The sequence below is a fragment of the Pseudorca crassidens genome, chromosome 7 (assembly GCF_039906515.1).
Source record: "Pseudorca crassidens isolate mPseCra1 chromosome 7, mPseCra1.hap1, whole genome shotgun sequence".
In the NCBI taxonomy this organism is placed as follows: domain Eukaryota; kingdom Metazoa; phylum Chordata; class Mammalia; order Artiodactyla; family Delphinidae; genus Pseudorca; species Pseudorca crassidens.
Genome location: NC_090302.1, coordinates 35,415,824 through 35,433,067, shown reverse-complemented (window position 1 = coordinate 35,433,067; position 17,244 = coordinate 35,415,824). Strand labels below are relative to the sequence as shown.

The following is a 17,244-nucleotide window of genomic DNA, read 5'->3' as shown; positions in this document are numbered from 1 at the left end:
ACTGGTCAGAATGGCCATCATTAAAAACTCTAGAAACAAATGCTGGAGAGGATGTGGAGAAAAGGGAACCCTACTACACTATTGGTGGAAATGTAAGTTGGTACAGCCACTATGGAAAACAGTATTCCATTCCTCAGAAAACTAAAAACAGAATTACCACATGATCCAACAGTCCCACTCCTGGGCATATATCCAGACAAAACTCTAATCCAAAAAGATACATGCAGCCCTATGTTCATAGCAGCACTATTCACAACAGCCAAGACATGGAAACAATCTAAATGTCCAGTGACAGATGAATGGATAAAGAAGATGCGGTACATATATAGAATGGAATACTACTCAGTCATAAGAGAACGAAATAATGGCCATTTGCAGCAACGTGGATGGACCTAGAGATTACCATACTAAGTGAAGTCAGAGAAAGACAAATACCACATGATATCACTAATAATGTAGAATCTAAAATATGACAAAATGAACCTATCTACAAAACAGAAACAGACTCATGGACATAGAGAACAGACTTGGGGTTGCCAAGGGGGAAGGGGTTGGGGGAGGGACAGTGGGAGGCTGGGGTTAGCAGGAGTAAGCTATTATATGTGGAATGGATAAACAACGTCCTACCATACAGCACAGAGAACTATATGCAGTATCCTATGATAAACCATAATGGAAAAGAATATAAAAAAGAGTGTAGGGCTTCCCTGGTGGCGCAGTGGTTGAGAGTCCGCCTACCGATGCAGGGGACACGGGTTCGTGCCCCGGTCTGGGAAGATCCCACATGCCGTGGAGCAGCTGGGCCCATGAGCCATGGCCGCTGAGCCTGTGCGTCCGGAGCCTGTGCTCCACAATGGGAGAGGCCACAACAGTAAGAGGCCCGCGTACTGCAAAAAAAAAAAAAAAAAAAAGATGTGTGTGTATATATATATATATATGTGTATGTATGTATAACTGAATCACTTTGCTGTACAGCAGAAATTAACACAACATTGTAATTCAACTATACTTCAGTTAAAAGAACAAAGAACTCAATTCCTTCTGTAAAAAAGGGGCAATAGCCTCACCAAGTCAGTGCTTAATATACTACTGATGGGATATAAGATGATTTTAGTGGCATGGGGGTGTATCAGGATATATGAGGTTATGCTGACTTGGCTAAACTGCAGTAACAAATTTCCCCCAAATGTTTGGTTTCAACAAAGGTTTAGTTGCTTGTGATACTGTGAATATTTTCATTTTAACAGTTTAGTGTGTATTAAAACCACTAGCTTTTCATTTATAGGAGTGAAGTCTTTTTAGTTAAGTTCCTGGATAGGGTCCTGGAATGGAAAAAGGACACTAGGTAATGACTAAGGAAATATGAATGAACTGTGGACTTTAGTTAATAATAATGTGTCTACTGGCCCATTAATTTTGACAAATGTACCATACTAATGCAAGGTGTTAGTAACAGGGAAGCTCGGCAGGAAGGGTAGTACGGGAACTCTCTACCACCTATCTCCTCACTTTTTCTATAAATCTAAAACTTATAGACACTCTTCAATAAGGGGTGCTGGGAAAACTGGACAGCTGCATGTAAAAGAATGAAATTAGAACATTTTTGTGTGTATGGTTTTAGAAAAACTGTAATGGATTAAAGACCTAAACGTTAAGACCTGAAACCATGAAACTCCTAGAAGAAAACACAGGCAGAACACACTTTGACATAAATCGTGCAATATTTTTTGGAGCTGTCTCCTAAGGCAAAGGAAACAAAAGCAAAAATAAACAAATGGGACCCAATTAAACTTAAAAGCTTTTGCACAGCAAAGGAAACCATAGACAAAACAACAAAAAGACAACCTACTGAATGGGAGAAAGTACTTGCAAGTGATATGACCAATAAGGGGTTAATATCCAAAATGTATAAAAAGCTCATACAACTCAACATCAAAAAAAAATCTGATTAAAAAATGGTCAGAAAACCTAAATAGACATTTTTCCAATGTCTATTTGGAAATGTCTGATACAGAAGATACAGATAGTTAACAGGCACATGAAGAGATGCTCAACATCGCTAGTCATCAGAGAATGCAAATCAAAACCACAATGAAATATCACCTCACACCTGTCAGAATGGCTATCATCACCACAAATAACAAATGTTGGTGAGAACATGGAGAAAAGGGAACCCTTGTGCACTGTTGGTGGGAATGTATACTGGGGAAGCCACTATGGAAGACAGTATGGTGTTTACTCAAAAGACTAAAAATAGAACTACCATATGATCCAGCAATTCTACTCCTGGGTATATATCTGAAGAAAAGGAAAACACTAATTTGAAAGATACATGCACCCCAATGTTCGCAGGAGCATTATTCATAATAGCCAAGATGTGGAAACAACCTAAGTATCCATCAACAGATGAATGGATAAAGAAGATGTGGTACATATATACACAATGGAATACTACTCAGCCATAAAAGATAATGAAATTTTGCCATTTGCAACAAGGATGCACTTGGATTCTGATTCACTTTGTTATAAAGCAGAAACTAACACACCATTGTAAAGCAATTATACTCCAATAAAGATATTAAAAAAAAAAAGACACACTTGGAGGGTATCGTGCTTAGTGAAATAAGTCAGAGAAAGGCAAATGCTGTATATCACATGTGGAATCTAAAGAATAAACTAGTGAATATAACAAAGAACAACATGCTCTCATATATAGAGAACAAATTAGTGGTTACCAGTGGGAGGGGAAGGGGGGTAGGGGCAAGGCTAGGGTAGGGGATTAAGAGGTATAAACTACTATGTATAAAATAAATAAGCTACAAGGATATATTGTACAGCACAGGGAGTATAGCCAATATTTTATAAATGGAGTATAACCTTTAAAAATTGTGTATCACTGTGTTGTACACCTAAAACATACATTATACATCAACTATACATGTTAATAAAAAGATTTAAGAGAAAAAATTCTAAAAAATAAAGTCTTTTTAATTAAAAGAAGATTTAAAGAAAAATATTAAGTACTAGCTTTCTCCTCAGCTGACATGTGGATATGGCAAACACTGTAAGATGCTAAGTGACTGAAGCTGGGAAAAATGTGGTCATGGATCTCATGTCATCCACACCAGGCACCTCACTGTTACTCTTCACAAAACCCAAGGGGCAGGCAGGACTGCAACTACAGTCCCTGACTGACACATGAGGACACAGACCTTGGAACTTGGAATCAGGTGGGAACAAGCTGGATGGACAAGATGGCCCTGGTCTCATGTCTCGTTCAGTGGAAGCAGTGGTGCCTCGCAGGGGCAGAGTGGTGAGAGGCCTACATCCAGCACTCAGGAACCCTAGCACATACCCAGACCAAGGAAAGTACCCCGAAAAGTGCCTTCTTTAAAATAGAGAACTTTATTTTGGTTGCTGAGATTTTCATAAGCACTTGGTTCACAGAAAAGTCATTCGTTACAAAATAATAAAAGGCAGCATTTTGTACAGCGACTCACATTGGGGCCATAGGTAAGTGCAAAGGACAGCGCTGGGGATGGGAGGGGCCCACGCTCTTGTGCCCGAAGTCCTCAGGGGGTAGCCAGTGCTCCTGGCTCCCTCTAGCCCAACCTACTCCACCCGGGAGAGCAGCACCGGGGGCCTGGCAGAACCAGCCTGGGAAGCCATCTGTGAGGTGCACGACAGTGACCCTACCAGGCTGGTGAGGCCCCACATGAAGGGCCGGGTGGGTGGCAGGCTGAACCAGGCCTGCGTCGGGCCCCTTTCCTAGAGCAGTGGGTCTGAGCCTGCCTGGCTCTGGAACCTTAACACATTCACAGTTGGGTTCAGCACAGCCCTTTGGGAGCCAGCCTTCCTCTCCTCACTCAGGCTGCTAACCCTACCCCCGGGCTGGGGACTGGGGACACAGGTGGTGACCCTAATGGAGCTAGCTTACAGGCAGGTCAGTGGGACAGGGATGGGCCCGGGTAACTCCTAAGCAAGGCAGAATATACCCTGTGGGGGCAGAGAAAGGGCAGAGGAGGCTCAGAGAGGGCAGAGCACTGCCATCCAGGTGGCAGTGTCGAGCCTGGAAGAATGGGTGGGACCTAGGCATGTGTAGCTGGCGAGGAGGGTGCACCCAGAAGAGGGGAAAGCGTGAGCCAAGGCACAGAGTGGGAAACCTTGGTAGGGTCAGTAAAGGCAGGTGGTCATCCATGAGAATGTGGACACAGACGAGGGCCCTAGGCACCTCGGTCTCCGCCAGTCTTGCGCCCAGGAGGGGCAGCTGGTTTGGGTGTGCTTGTGGGATTCGAATCCTCTCTGTGCAGCAAGCGCTGAACCAATGTCCTCCTGAATCTGGGAGCAACCTGAAGGTAGAGCAGTCAGGTGCATCTCTGCACCACCCAGCCCAGCACGCGCCTGCACACCTAAGCCACTTGAAGGAAGCCTTCTCCACATGCCCCTTCCTGTTTTCAGCATGTCCCTGTCATTCCTGGGGCAGCCTTTCAAGAGGGGCTCCTTATCCCAAGCCCCTTCCTCCCTCACAGGTCCATGTCCAAGAGAACTGTGTCCTTAAGGAAACCAAACCCAACTCCGCCAGCCTCCCCAGGCAGCAGGGTGGGTGTGGCAGTGTCCCCGGAGGGTCAAAAGTGAGGTCTAGGAAAGGGGAAAATCTGGGGCTCTTTCCATCTCACTAGAATCACTTCTCTCCCTTAGAAGTAAATCCGTTCTTCCCTGAGAAGATTCTGGGTTTGGCGTATATAAAACGCAGTTCCCTGTAACTCAAACAGAAAACCCTGACCAACGTTTTCGTTATCGATTTCCCCAACTTTTCATAATCTCTATAAGACCTCAAGGGACTAGAAACCCACCAACTTCGGTTCCCCTTTTCTCCTTGAAAAATAATTCCAGGGAATTCCCTGGCGGTCCAGCGGTTAGGACACTGCACCTTCACTGCTGAGGGCCTGGGTTCAATCCCTGGTCGGGGAACTAAGATCCCATAAGCCACATGGCGCGGCCAAAAAAACCAACCAATCAACAAACAAAAAATCCAAGTTCTTTCCTGCTGAGGGTTGTGGAGCCAAAGGGTTTTGAAGGTACCTTGTTCTTAGTCCCCAGAAGACTTGGGAGCTTGTTTTTCAGGGCGGTGATAAGGAGACCAGGAGCCTTCACAAGCACTAATTTTTCCATCCCAAAGGCCACAACCTCTCAGCTTGGCTGGGCAGGGCCTGAGCCTGAGAGCAGGGTATGTGCTTCCTTCTCGGAGTCTGAGGACAGCCCCCAGCTGCCCCACTCCGTGGCTCTCCATTCTTACAGGATGGTGCAGAAGATGCTGCGTTTGCTGTGGTAACCACCTTCCACGTGGGCTGTGATCCTGGTTGCCATGGCTGTCACCTTCTGCCCACTGTGGGCAGCAGAGGGGCCTCGGAGAGAGTTTTCAAGGTGAGGCCGTGCTGGTGGGTTCGCCAGGCACCACGTGTCAGACCTGGAGGTGCAAAATGAGAGTGAACCCTTTGGGAGTCTACAGCATCTGCTGAATGCCCTGCACAAACTTACCTTTGGCTTTGTTTAAATCTGGGTATAGGTTGCATCTCCCTAGTTACGTGATAGCAAAAGGAGGTGGAACATGGGCACAACTAATTCTAGTTCTAGCTCTACCTTCAGATTTACATGTAACCTTGGATAGGTTCCCTCTTGTCCTCTATTTCCCCATCTTTAAACAAAGATCTAGATAAGACCAGTGGCTTGCTTGTTTTTCTTTCATTCCCCCAGCCCCATTTTTTTCCCCACCTGTATGACTGTAAATGTCACGCAAGCTTTATTCACAGTCACCAAAAAATTAGAAACCACCTAAATATGCTTCAGCTGATGAACAGATAAACCGTGTGGTACGTCCATACAATAGAACACCACTCAGCGACAAAAAGAATGAATGACAGATGCCACAGGTGAATCTGGGATACACTGGGCTAAGTGTCAAGAAGCCAGACTCAAAAGACTGCACACTGTGTTGTTTCTTTTACATGACATTCTGGAAAGTGCAGATCTATAGGGGACAGAAGTTGGTGGATTTCCAGTCCCTCGAGCTCTTGTGGAGATTACGAAGGGTTGGGGAAAATCAAATTGTAGTGATGTTTTGATTAGGGCTTTCTGTCCTAAGTTACAAGGAACCTGTCCTGAGTTACAAGGGATCGCCTCTTACACACATTAAATCCTAAATTGCTTAAGCCAGCAACATTGGCTTTTATGTATTTTTATGATAATAATGTTACGAGTGGGACTGTAATTAAAGGTATGGGTAGAGTCAGAGGCTGACTACTGTGGGGTGAGTAAAAGCCTGGGGCTATGTTCAAAGATCTGCAAGCATTTGCATTTGGCAGCAGAGTGAGCTCCTGAGAAAAAGTGATGAAAAGAGAGGAAATTAGGAGCGGACAGTGCACAGGAGACAATGCCAGGCCTACAGGTCTGGGCTGTACCCTGTACCCTGGGGTCTCCAAAGCTGGAGAAGGAAGTGGACCCCAGGGAGTCTACAATGTGATCTGCTGGGATTTGGGAAGACAATATTAGAATTTCTACTATATCATACTTTATAAGTTATGACTATATAAATATACATAACTGAGGGGGTTTCCTCAAAAAATATTTGTTACTGAGAAAGTGTATAATAAAAAAACAGAGTAGAGATCATTACTATAGAAAAAGAGGCTCCATCCAGGGTTTCTGACCATGCATGTGACGTGGCCAGAGCTGATTTAGAAAGATTACTCTGGCAGGATGCAGAGGACAGCCTGCAGGTCGGGGGTAGCCCAAGCGCAGGGGGACCAGGCAGGAAGCTGCTGCAACAAGACAGAAGGATTAACAGTGCAGGACTGATACCAACAACAATGGTATCAATAATAATTACTAATTATTATTTTTGCAACCAGTATGGCAAAGTATCAACCAACCAGAACAGAGTCCATCCATAAACAACTGAAACAGCGGTAATGGGAACAGGGGCCATGGGTCAGGATGAGGGGTGCTGACCCGAACAAGGGTGGCAGCAGTTGGGAAGAGGAGGTGCCAGGTACAAGAACATTTCAGAAACAGAATCAAGAGAACCTGGTAGCTGACTGAACTTCAGTGTCAGGGAGAAGGAGAGGCAGAGGTTTTGCTGCTGGAACAGAATGGATGGTGATGTCATCAAAATGAGGAACAGGGAAGGACAAGGGTTTGGGGAAGGTGAGTGTGAAGCAACTGTACACTGAAGCAGAAATACCAGAAACAAGGGGCAACAGCAGCCACAGCAATGAACACTTGTGTGATACCTCAGATATGCTGCTAGGTCACATGATCCTATTTAAACTGGTGCTACAAAGCAGACATTATTAACTAGATTTTACTGAGGCTCAGAGATGTTGAGTAACTTGCCCAAGGTCACACAGCCAGTAACTGGCAGAGGTGAGATTTGAAACCACATACCCCTGACTGTTTTAAAGCTTATTCCCTCCTAGGGAGTCACGCTCAGGTCCTCAGCCCAGGCCTGACACAAAACCCAAGCACAGGCCTTTACCTGACCAGAGCCGAAAGCTAGCAGGACTAGGGAGCAAGGGCAGCTGCAGTCTCTGAGCCTGGCTTCCCCAGTGACCTCACTGTGGTTCTAGAAGATTGGTTTAGGCAACCCCATGCACTTACTTTTTCTTGAAGACCAAGAACTTGTTGTTCTGCATGATGCATTCTTGGTTGTTTGAGATCTGCTGAAAGATGGTCTTGTTGGTCTTGCCCTGGAAGACGGTGTTCTCCTGCAGCAGAGCCTTGGCACGGCCCTGCACGGCAATGCCGTAGGCCCGGAATGAATGGATCCGGTTCTTTATTACCTGGGAGAGGCAGCCAGAGCTTGTCACACCTCAGGGACTCCTAGACTGGTAGGGGAGCCAGGTAAGTGAATCACCAGTTATAAAACTGAGGGGTAAGAGCATGCTAGGTAGGTCAGCATTGAGCCATGCGAACTCAGGGAAAGGCTATCGAGACCAGCCCAGAGAGAACCAGGAAAGGCTTTCTGGAGGAGGTGATGGGTAAGCGGTAGGAGTTTATCAGGTACAGAGCAGAGGAGAGTTGTTCCAGGAAGAAGGAACAATGTGCAAAGACCCAGCAGATGGGGTGTGAGCCACTGGCGACCCAACTGAGGTAACAGCGAGCCCTCCTCCCCTCCTCTGCTCCCACAGTGCCCGGATGCAAAGCCAAGGGATTCCTTACTCCTTGCTGAAGTCACTGACTCATGAAGTCACAAAGCCGAAAAGAGGCTTTGCGACTGTAACTTCACAAGGGCAGGGATTGGGTTTGTCTGGCTCAACACTGAAACCCTAGCACCCAGCTCAGTGCTTTGCGTAAAAACGGAGCTCGGGGCTCAAGGTCCTGTGGGGAAGAAACACAGGCGAAGGAACAGACACAGAGCACTGTGGGAAGTGCCCTGTGAAGGGTGGGCATAAGCACCTTAGAAGTACAAAAAAAGGGCACCTCAAACAGCCTGGGGGGTCAGAAAGGGCTTCCAGAAGAAAGGGAGAGCCAAGCTGTAGGACTTGGTAGGTAGGAAAAGGGGAGAGAAGGCTACTCCGGGTATACAGGGAACAGTGGGTGCCAAGGCCCCAAGGCAAGACTTCTCTCCATTAAGCATATACTGCATACCGGGTCCTGTGCGAGATTATTCTGTTAGGAGAAGAGAGCTAAAATAGCCCTGATCTTGAACTGAAGACCACGAAGATACCTCGGGTGGCACCCCGGCCCCAGCTTCCTGCCAGTACCCCCTGTTCATCCTTCAGGGCCCAGTTCCTGCGTCCCCTCTTGCGTGAAGTCCCCCTGCATCTCCCAGGCTGGGTTTTGGCAGCACCCTTGCAGAGTGCTGAGGGTTTAAGGTTCTGCTTCTCAGCAGAGAGGGCACGAGGGCTCTCCTAGGGCCATGCCCTGCATGGGCACACACATCACACACATACATACCTTCGTGTCGGACGTGGGCAGCAGCTGCAGCCCGCTACCCCGGTTGCCAATGATGTCGTTTTCAATGACAGTGCTGTCACCCTTGGTGATGATGCCATGGCCTCTGTTGTCATAGATACCATTGCCTCGGAACTCCACTTTGCACTGGGCCTCCACCTTGACCCCACTCTGGTGATTGCAGGAGATGCTGTTGTTGGCCACACGGGTGAGCTGGCTGCTCTGGGCCACAGTGATGCCTCTGTCCCCATTAGCATGGATCACATTGGTGATGACATGCAGCAACTCACTACTCTGGACATAGAGTCCTGAAGCTGTGGGTAGAGGGGTTGGGAGCAGAGAAAACACAGGGTGGTCCCAGGGTCACTGCTGACAATACCACTAGGAAAAGCCTTCCCAGAACTGTGCACCCAGGAGAGGGGGAGGGGGAGGAGAGGTAGCAACATGTAGAACCAGCCTTTGGCGGTTGCATCTTCCAAGCTGGATGACAGAGCAGGAGGAAACCCAGGACCAGCAAGGAAACTCTGTTCCTTCTGCACCAAGTCCTCATTGAAGTGGCCAGGGAAACATGATGTGACGAGATTCCTTAGGCTCAGCTGGTCATCTGGCCCAGGCTCTCGCCCTGTGCTGGCATGCCTCCTCCAGCAGCCTCATCCTACCCCCATCTGCACCACCTGTGACAGGAGGCTCACTACCTGCTCAAGGCTGCCCACTCCACCTCTAGACAGATCCACCTGCTAGAAAGTTGTTGTTTGTTTTGCTTTCCATTCTGAGCTAGAATCTGCCTCCCTACTATTCTGGGAAATTTTCTTATTTCTTAAGAAGTAAGAAATTTCTTAGTGACACTATGTGTTTGTAGAAAAAAGCACAAAATCAGCAGGCTTAGAGCCGCGTGGGGAGAGGCAGCATGGCATGTGGACCCGGGGTGAGCAGGAGTTCTCCCCAGTGGTAAGAGGCACCGGCAGCACCAGGAGGAGGCTGTGGGAGGATGCCGACTGCGGGGTCACATGGGAGCATTCTGAGCTGTGAGCTTGCAACTCCGAACCTTTTGGTGCCAACTGCCTGTTGCTTCTCCTGGCTTGGTTGAGAACAGCAAAATTAAATCAAGTATTTGTGGATTTATGTGGCTTTGCTTGTCCTACTGGACAGCATGGCCATGTAGAGGAAACCCTGAACTGGGAGGGGACAGAACTCATTTTCCGGATAAGTGGGCTGGGGCCATTGGCTACCCATCTCCCTGCCTCTGCCACTCCCAGGGGGATGAGCTTACTAGGGCCCAGGGACCTCTTTATAACAAGCTTTCCTCCATCAGCCCCCCAGAGTAATTCTGATAATCAGCCAGGTTTGGGAGCTGTGGAGTTGGATGAAATTCACAATAATTTTTTTTCCAATTCAATAAACATCAAACACCTACTGTCATTTTTTAAATCAAGTTTAAGATAACATGGATTTTAAATACTCTTATTTTCTGTGTTCTCTAAGAAAGAAAAACCACTGCCAATTAAACCATGATATGCCATCAACTGTAAGGTGCATCTCATCAGATGTTAAAATGTGAAAACTGTGTCTCAGAACTGATTGGAAACGTGTCTGCCAGGTATGGGACTGGTACTGAGGGGAGGGGGCACCAACAGGAGTGGGATTCAGTTCCTTGCCTCAAGTTCACAGCCTGTCAGAGTGGATGAAACAGCCACAGAAACAAATACAATCCCAGGCCCCCTAACAAGTGCCACTGGGGCTGGGGGAGAGCACAGGTCAGAGGAGAGAAGAACAGAGGGTGAGGGCGAATTTGCAGTGGGCTCTGAGGTTCGAGTTATTTGGGACGTGTGGATGGGAGAAAGGGAATTTCAGGCAAGAGAAACAGCAAGAGAAAGGCAGGGTGGGGTGGGTGGGAACAGAAAAGAATGGATTCAAGTCAAGGGCAGTGAAGTCCAGGGGGCTGGGGTACTGGGTAAGTGGCTGAAGGAAGTGGCTGATGAGGCTAGAAGGGCCTTAGGGCAGGCAGAGCACGGGAGGCCCTGGAGCAGGGGCTGTAGGGAGGGGCACTCACCTCCGTTGTGATTAACAGTGTTAGACTCGACCAGAGCTGTGGCGATGGGCCGGCGCAGCAGGTCGTCATCCTTCTCCAGCTCCGTCTCCCAGAGGGTGGCGTCCCCGTCCTCTCCGAAGTTCTCCTGGGCCACATGGCCTCCAGGGGACTCCCCGGAGCCATCCTTCTGGCTGAACACTGCCACTCCATACACGCCATTGTAGCTGACGTGGTTGCTGGTGATGTGGGGTAGGCTAGACGACATCATCCACACACCACAGCCCTTATTAGCTGGGACAGTGAAAGGAGCTGGTCACTGAGGCCGAGTGACAGGCGAGGCAGCACCCAGTGCCTCCCCGAGAGGGGAAGCAGGAAAGGTGCTGGCCTGGAGACAGAGTCCCTGATTTGCAAATGGCCTCGGACAAGTCACTTTACGGCCTGGCTGCAGGCTTCTTCATACAAGAGGGGTAGTAACAGGCCAATCTCACAACGGCAATCATTCCATGGGGTATAATAGCGCTCTGGGAACTGTCAAGGCCCCACTTCCAGATGAGAAGCACACAAGCCCATGGTGACAGTGCCAAAGGGGCCCTCAGAGCTCATCCAGCCCAACTCCTCCCTGCACAGAGATGGAGGTGGCCTCAGTTTGAGTTCCAGCCCTACCACTTCCTAGCTGTGTGACACTGAGCAGGTTATTGAACCTCTCTGTGCCTCAGCTTCCTCACCTTTAAAATGGGGTTACAGGAATTCCCTGGAGGTCCAGTGGTTAGGACTCAGCACTTCCACTGCAGGGGGCATGGGTTCAATCCCTGGTTGGGGAACTAAGATCACGTAAGCCACACAGTGTGGCCAAAAAATTAATTATAAAATAAAATAAAATGGGTTTAATAACTGTACCTACCTCAGAAGGTAGTCATGAGGATTAAATGTGCTAATGCATATAAAGGGCTTAGCAAGAGTCCAGAGCCTGAATGTAGGTTAGTATAATTATTATTATTATTAGAGATGCAGTCCAGAAAGATGGAAGCTTTGCCCAAAATCACAGAATGAGTGAGAACACTTTTCCTTCTACGATTACCCTATTTCTCCCATTATATTTTTAGTTCTCTGGATCAAAAGAAAGGATAAGAGAAGTTAGACGTCCATGTGTGAGAAATTAAATGGCCCTGGCCTTATGCAAGATCCACTCCTGCCTTCTGCTGTTTTAAGTGGGGGATAACGCTCTCTGCTTTGGGGTCAAGTGACCATGGGGTCAATCTGGATTAGAAGGTGATTTATGAGAGCCTCGTGCCTTCTATGTGGGTAAGTGTAGGGTCTATGTGGCTGTGACCTGAGATGGATGCTATTCTTTAAGATGAGATCTCTGAGGCCCAGGGAAAGGCAGCAACTTTCTCAGGACCCACAGGCTGGAGATGGAACCTGGGCTGCCTGTCTCCAGGCTGGGCTGGGTCCCAAACCCCTCACCCAGGAATGTGCCCTCACCGTAGATGGTGTTTCCTTCTAGCAGGCCTTTGCCTTCATCCCCGACAACAACACCATCGGAATAGCCAAAGCAGATGAGGTTGCTCCTGAGGATGGGGACCCCTCCTCGGCGGATGTCCACACCTCCCCACTGATTCTCTCGGATGACATTTTCTATGGGAAGAGGCAGAAGAGAGGGTCAAGAGTCACCTACAGTGCTGGCAACGAGGACTTGGACAGCTGATAGAAAGGCAAGTCTGGACAAAGACGCCTAGGCCTTCCCGTCAGCAGTCAGCACCCCGAATCTTGTCTGGTGTTTGACTTTCTAGGGACTTGTCTACTGTCTGCTTTCCTCAAGGGCAACGTTCATGTCTGTCTTGTGGTCTCCTACCTCCCCAGCATCCACTGTACCCAGCGGCCTGGACGACTGATGACGAAGAACAGACTGGCTTTAGAGTCCCTGGACCAAGGCCAGGCAGGACTGTTCTGTCCTGGGGGGCTGTCCTTGGGAGGGCTGAAGCAGAATCCAGCCATTCCCCCACATGCCTGGGAAGGCGCTAGCCTGTCCTTCTCAGCCTCAGCTCTGGACTGACCACAGCCTTCCTCTCCTCTCCCCTCCACCATGTCTCTGGGAGTGAGCGGGCTGAAGAGCCACAAGTTAGAAGGGGTGTCCTGGGACACTGCTGCCCCAGCATGGTGGCAGGGCAGACTCTCAGCCTCCTGCAACAGGACTGCAATGGCTCATGAGACCTTGTGTGGCTGGCCCCTCCCTGCCTGCCTCTGGGACCCCATCTCATACTCCTTGCCCCTTGCTCACCACACTGCAGTCAAATGAGCAACCTCTGTGCTCCTCAGGCATGCAAAGTCTATCCCCACAGGTAGCCCTGTGTGGAATCCTCGTTCTTTTCCTGGGCTCCTTCCCATCATCCAGCTTCTGGCTTACATGTCACCTTCTCAGAGAGGCCTGCCCTGACCATACAATACTAAATACCCACACAGTTCCTCTATCACCTTATTTTAATTATCTGTAAAGCACTTATCACCCTCAGATATGACTTTCCCTGGGGAAAAAAATGCTTTTGTTTTTTTCCCCTCCTAAAATGTCAGTTCTTGACAGCAGAAATCATGTTTTGTTCACTGCTGTATCCCCAGCTCCCGCATACAGCGTGTACTCAAAAAACGTCCGATAAATGAAGGAAGGCTGGATCCAGTCAGGGGGATTCACTGGCCCAATATTTACTGAATCTCCTTAATGTCCTAGGTATGGCTACGCTCTGTGCTGAGGCTACACTGACGTACCAGACAGACTTGATCCTTGCCTTATAGGATACAACAAAAGAGACTGACATTAAACAGATCACAAGAAATTAAGTAAAATGTCCTGCAGAGCAGGCCTACTGGGTAGAGTGAGTGTAGATGTATAATGGGAGGTCAGGGCAGACTTCCCCCAGGAAGTGACACTTAGGCTGAGACTCAAAGAATGAGCAGGAATTGGCCAGGCAGAGGGGAAATGGGGATGGACTGCCAGAGCAGGCACAAGCCCGTAAAAGCCAAGAGGAGGGATTCAGACAGTTTGTGTGGCATGAATGTTTCTGACAGTGTTATGTCAGAAACGGCCATCCATTCAGATCGTGTAAGCACCAGGCCTGGCAAAGAGCAGACGCTCTCTCCCTGCCTGATAAGCATGGCCAGTGCATGGAGCCGGCATCCCCAAGTGCTACCCACTATCAAGGAGGCCAGTGTGTCAAGGTGAAGGACTGGGTGGGTGGGAAGCCTGGGACCTTGGCTTGGCTGTAGTCACTGGGGGCTTCAGCTCCAGGCAGTCCCACCCCTACCTGTGATGAGGCCTCTGCCATTCTCATTCACAGCTATGCCGGCTGCACTGCCCTTGAAAATGTGGTTCCGGCTAGAATGGAAGGAGAAGACAAAAGGTGAGACCAGACCAATGTCATGTATCAAAGACAAAGCCCATCCAAGGTGCCTGCCTTCTTTTGTGGGCTTCCCAGATGGCTCAGGTCCACAGGGGCATGAAGCACCTCCTCAAGCCCCAGAAGCCAGGCAGTTAGCAACCTTCAGTTACCACTGACCCCAAATAACCTACAACTATGCCACAGAAGCACATATCATTATATCCATGTCTCTGAAGCCTCTCTGGACTGTTATCCACATATAAACACCATTATTTTATTTTATTTTTTATTGACGTACAGTTGCTGTACCATATTATCTAAGTTGCAGGTGTACAATATAGTGATTCATGATTTTTAAAGGTTATACTCCATTTATAGATATTATAAAGTATTGGCTATATTCCCTGTGTTACACAATATACCCTTGTAGCTTATTTTATACCTAATAGTTTGTACCTCTTACTCCCCCACCTCTATATTGCCCCTCCCCGCTCCCCACTGGTAACCAGTAGCTTGTTCTCTGCGTCTGTGAGTCTGCCTCTTTTTTGTTATATTCACTAGTTTGTTGCATTTTTTTAGATTCCACATATAAGTGATACCATACAGTATTTGTCTTTCTCTATTTCACTTAGCATAATGCCCTCCAAGTCCATCCATGTTGCTGCAAATGCAAAATTTCATTCTTTTTTATGGCTGAGTAGTATTCCACTGTGTTTATGTGCCACATCTTCTTTATCCACTCCTCTGTTGATGGACACTTAGGCTGCTTCCATATCTTGGCTATTGTGAATGATGCTACTATAAACACTGGAGTGCATGTATCTTTTTGAATTAGTGTTTTTGTTTTCGGATATATACCTAGGAATGGAATTGCTGGGTCATATGGTAGTTCTATCTTTAGTTTTTGGAGAAACCTCCATACTGTTTTCCACAGTGGCTGCCCCAATTTACATTCCACCAACAGTGTACAAGGTTCCCTTTTTTCCACATTCTTGCCAATACTTGTTATTCGTATAAACACCATTTTAAACAAATGTCATCATGGTGCATGATCACAGGTAAAGTCTTGGTAGTGTCAAGAATTCCTAGGAGGCTGTGTTAAGCTTGTCTGGAAGTGATTTATGTCCCTGAATCAGATTCTGACTGTAACAAGCCTAGTGTCTTCTGTTTGTATCCAGCAGCTACTCTTCAGCTTATTTTCTGTTAACTCAGTCGCCTATCCACTGAATGAAAACATAAAATAATGACATGCCTTATAAGAAGAAAACCAGATTTTAAAAAGAGGGTTTTAAGAACATCAGACAACACATATGTGAAACCCCATGGGCTGGGCTACACACAGCCCTACTACCATGGCAAGGCCTCGTGAATATGTTCCTTAGAACCAGACACCCGAGCACGTTAAAGGACATGCATTTCTCTCCAGTCTCTCTACCTTGGTTTCTTGCCTGTAAATACAGAGCCAGTCACACCCAGACCCTAGCAGAACTGGGTTATTCCTGGAGCATACACATTTGCTGTTTGTTACTTTTACTACCAGGAATGCTGTGTTCTCCTTCCCTACTGGAGGGGCACCGGCCCCCTCTCTTAGGAGGTGCCCTCCTACTTCCTACCATGCATGCAGCGGAAGGATTTAGATCCAAATATTCACCTGGCTCTTCAGAGCCTAACACAGGGCCTGGCTCCTCACAGAACCCCAGTGATTAGCAGTTGGCTGATAAATCTTCCCATCTCCTAGGGCAGGGTCCAAATGGTTTACTTCCTTCGGGGGAAGTCAAATGCCAACTGCATCTACATTATGTGTTTGGAGTAGAACAAGGTTAAAAACATCCTTATGTTTTTATTCAGACAGATCTGAAGTATCTGCTTTGATGTGATTACAATTTAATCAGCTGATGGTTACTGTGGGCTTCTAGAATTCAGGGTCAGATGTAGTCCCTGGGCAAGGCACGCCTCATCCATATTTCTGAGAGCTGTGCCATAGCAGCAAATGCATGAGTGGTATACTTTTAATACAAATCTCACTCACCTTCAGAAAGGATCCATGGCCACTTGGAGAAACATGTATGTGTGTGTACACAGGGTGGGCAGAACAAAGATAAAAGAGGTATCAGAAAACAGTAGGAAAAGGGGACAGATCACTGTTCCAAGAACCAAGGATGGGATATTAACGACAGATGAGCCAGTCTGAGTCCTGTGCTTCCTTGCAGCCAAGGCAAAAAAAGAGAAACACCATAGGTTATATAACTCACCGGCAAAAAAATACGCTGTGGTTTGCCTTATCTAGGCCACTTCAGGGATCTCGAAATTCATTCTGTATCCTCCCACAGATCCCTATCCGCCATCACAGAGAAACATAAAGGAAAAAAGCACAACCTATTCTCTCAAAGCGACTGTTTTAAAAACCCAAGACACTGATCTCGTTGTAATATTCCTTGCTCAAAACCCTTCAACAGTTCACCAGCACCCGCAAGTTCTGGGTGTATGGCTGATACAACAAATTACCACAAACTGAGTGGCTTAGAACAACACAAATTCATTATCTTCCAGTTTAGGAGGCCAGAAGTCCAAACTGGATCTGATGGGGCTAAATCAAGGTGCCAGCAGACCTGTATTCCTTCTGGAGGCTCTAGGGAAGAATCCATTTATTGTCTTTACCAGCTTCTAGAGGCTGCCCATATTTCCTGGCCTGTGGCCTCATCACTCTGACCTCTGCTTCTGTTGATGCATTTCCTTCTCTCTGACTCTGACTCTCCTGCTTCCCTCTTCTAAGGACCCTTGTGATGACACTGGGCCCACCTGCATAACCCAGGATACTCTCCCCATCTTAACGTACTTAGTCACATCTGCAAAGTCTCTTCTGCCTTGTAAGACAGCATATGCACAGGTTCC

At 47.6% G+C, this 17,244-nt stretch overlaps 1 protein-coding gene across 10 annotated transcripts in view; it reads right to left on the bottom strand.

The window, feature by feature from the left end:
* FBXO10 (F-box protein 10) overlaps positions 1–17,244 on the bottom strand; it is an 84,210-nt gene that overhangs the window by 11,770 nt on the left and 55,196 nt on the right. For 5 of the 10 annotated variants that reach the window (XM_067743911.1, XM_067743909.1, XM_067743915.1 and 2 more), the window contains 6 exons: positions 14,278–14,348; positions 12,464–12,616; positions 11,003–11,272; positions 8,956–9,266; positions 7,657–7,838; positions 3,387–5,467 (listed from right to left, as the gene is read on the bottom strand). In XM_067743911.1, coding sequence (XP_067600012.1) covers positions 5,293–5,467; positions 7,657–7,838; positions 8,956–9,266; positions 11,003–11,272; positions 12,464–12,616; positions 14,278–14,348 — 1,162 coding nt within the window. In that variant the 3' untranslated portion in view covers positions 3,387–5,292. The other 5 variants (XR_010944955.1, XR_010944954.1, XM_067743912.1 and 2 more) reach the window with 4 other exon arrangements.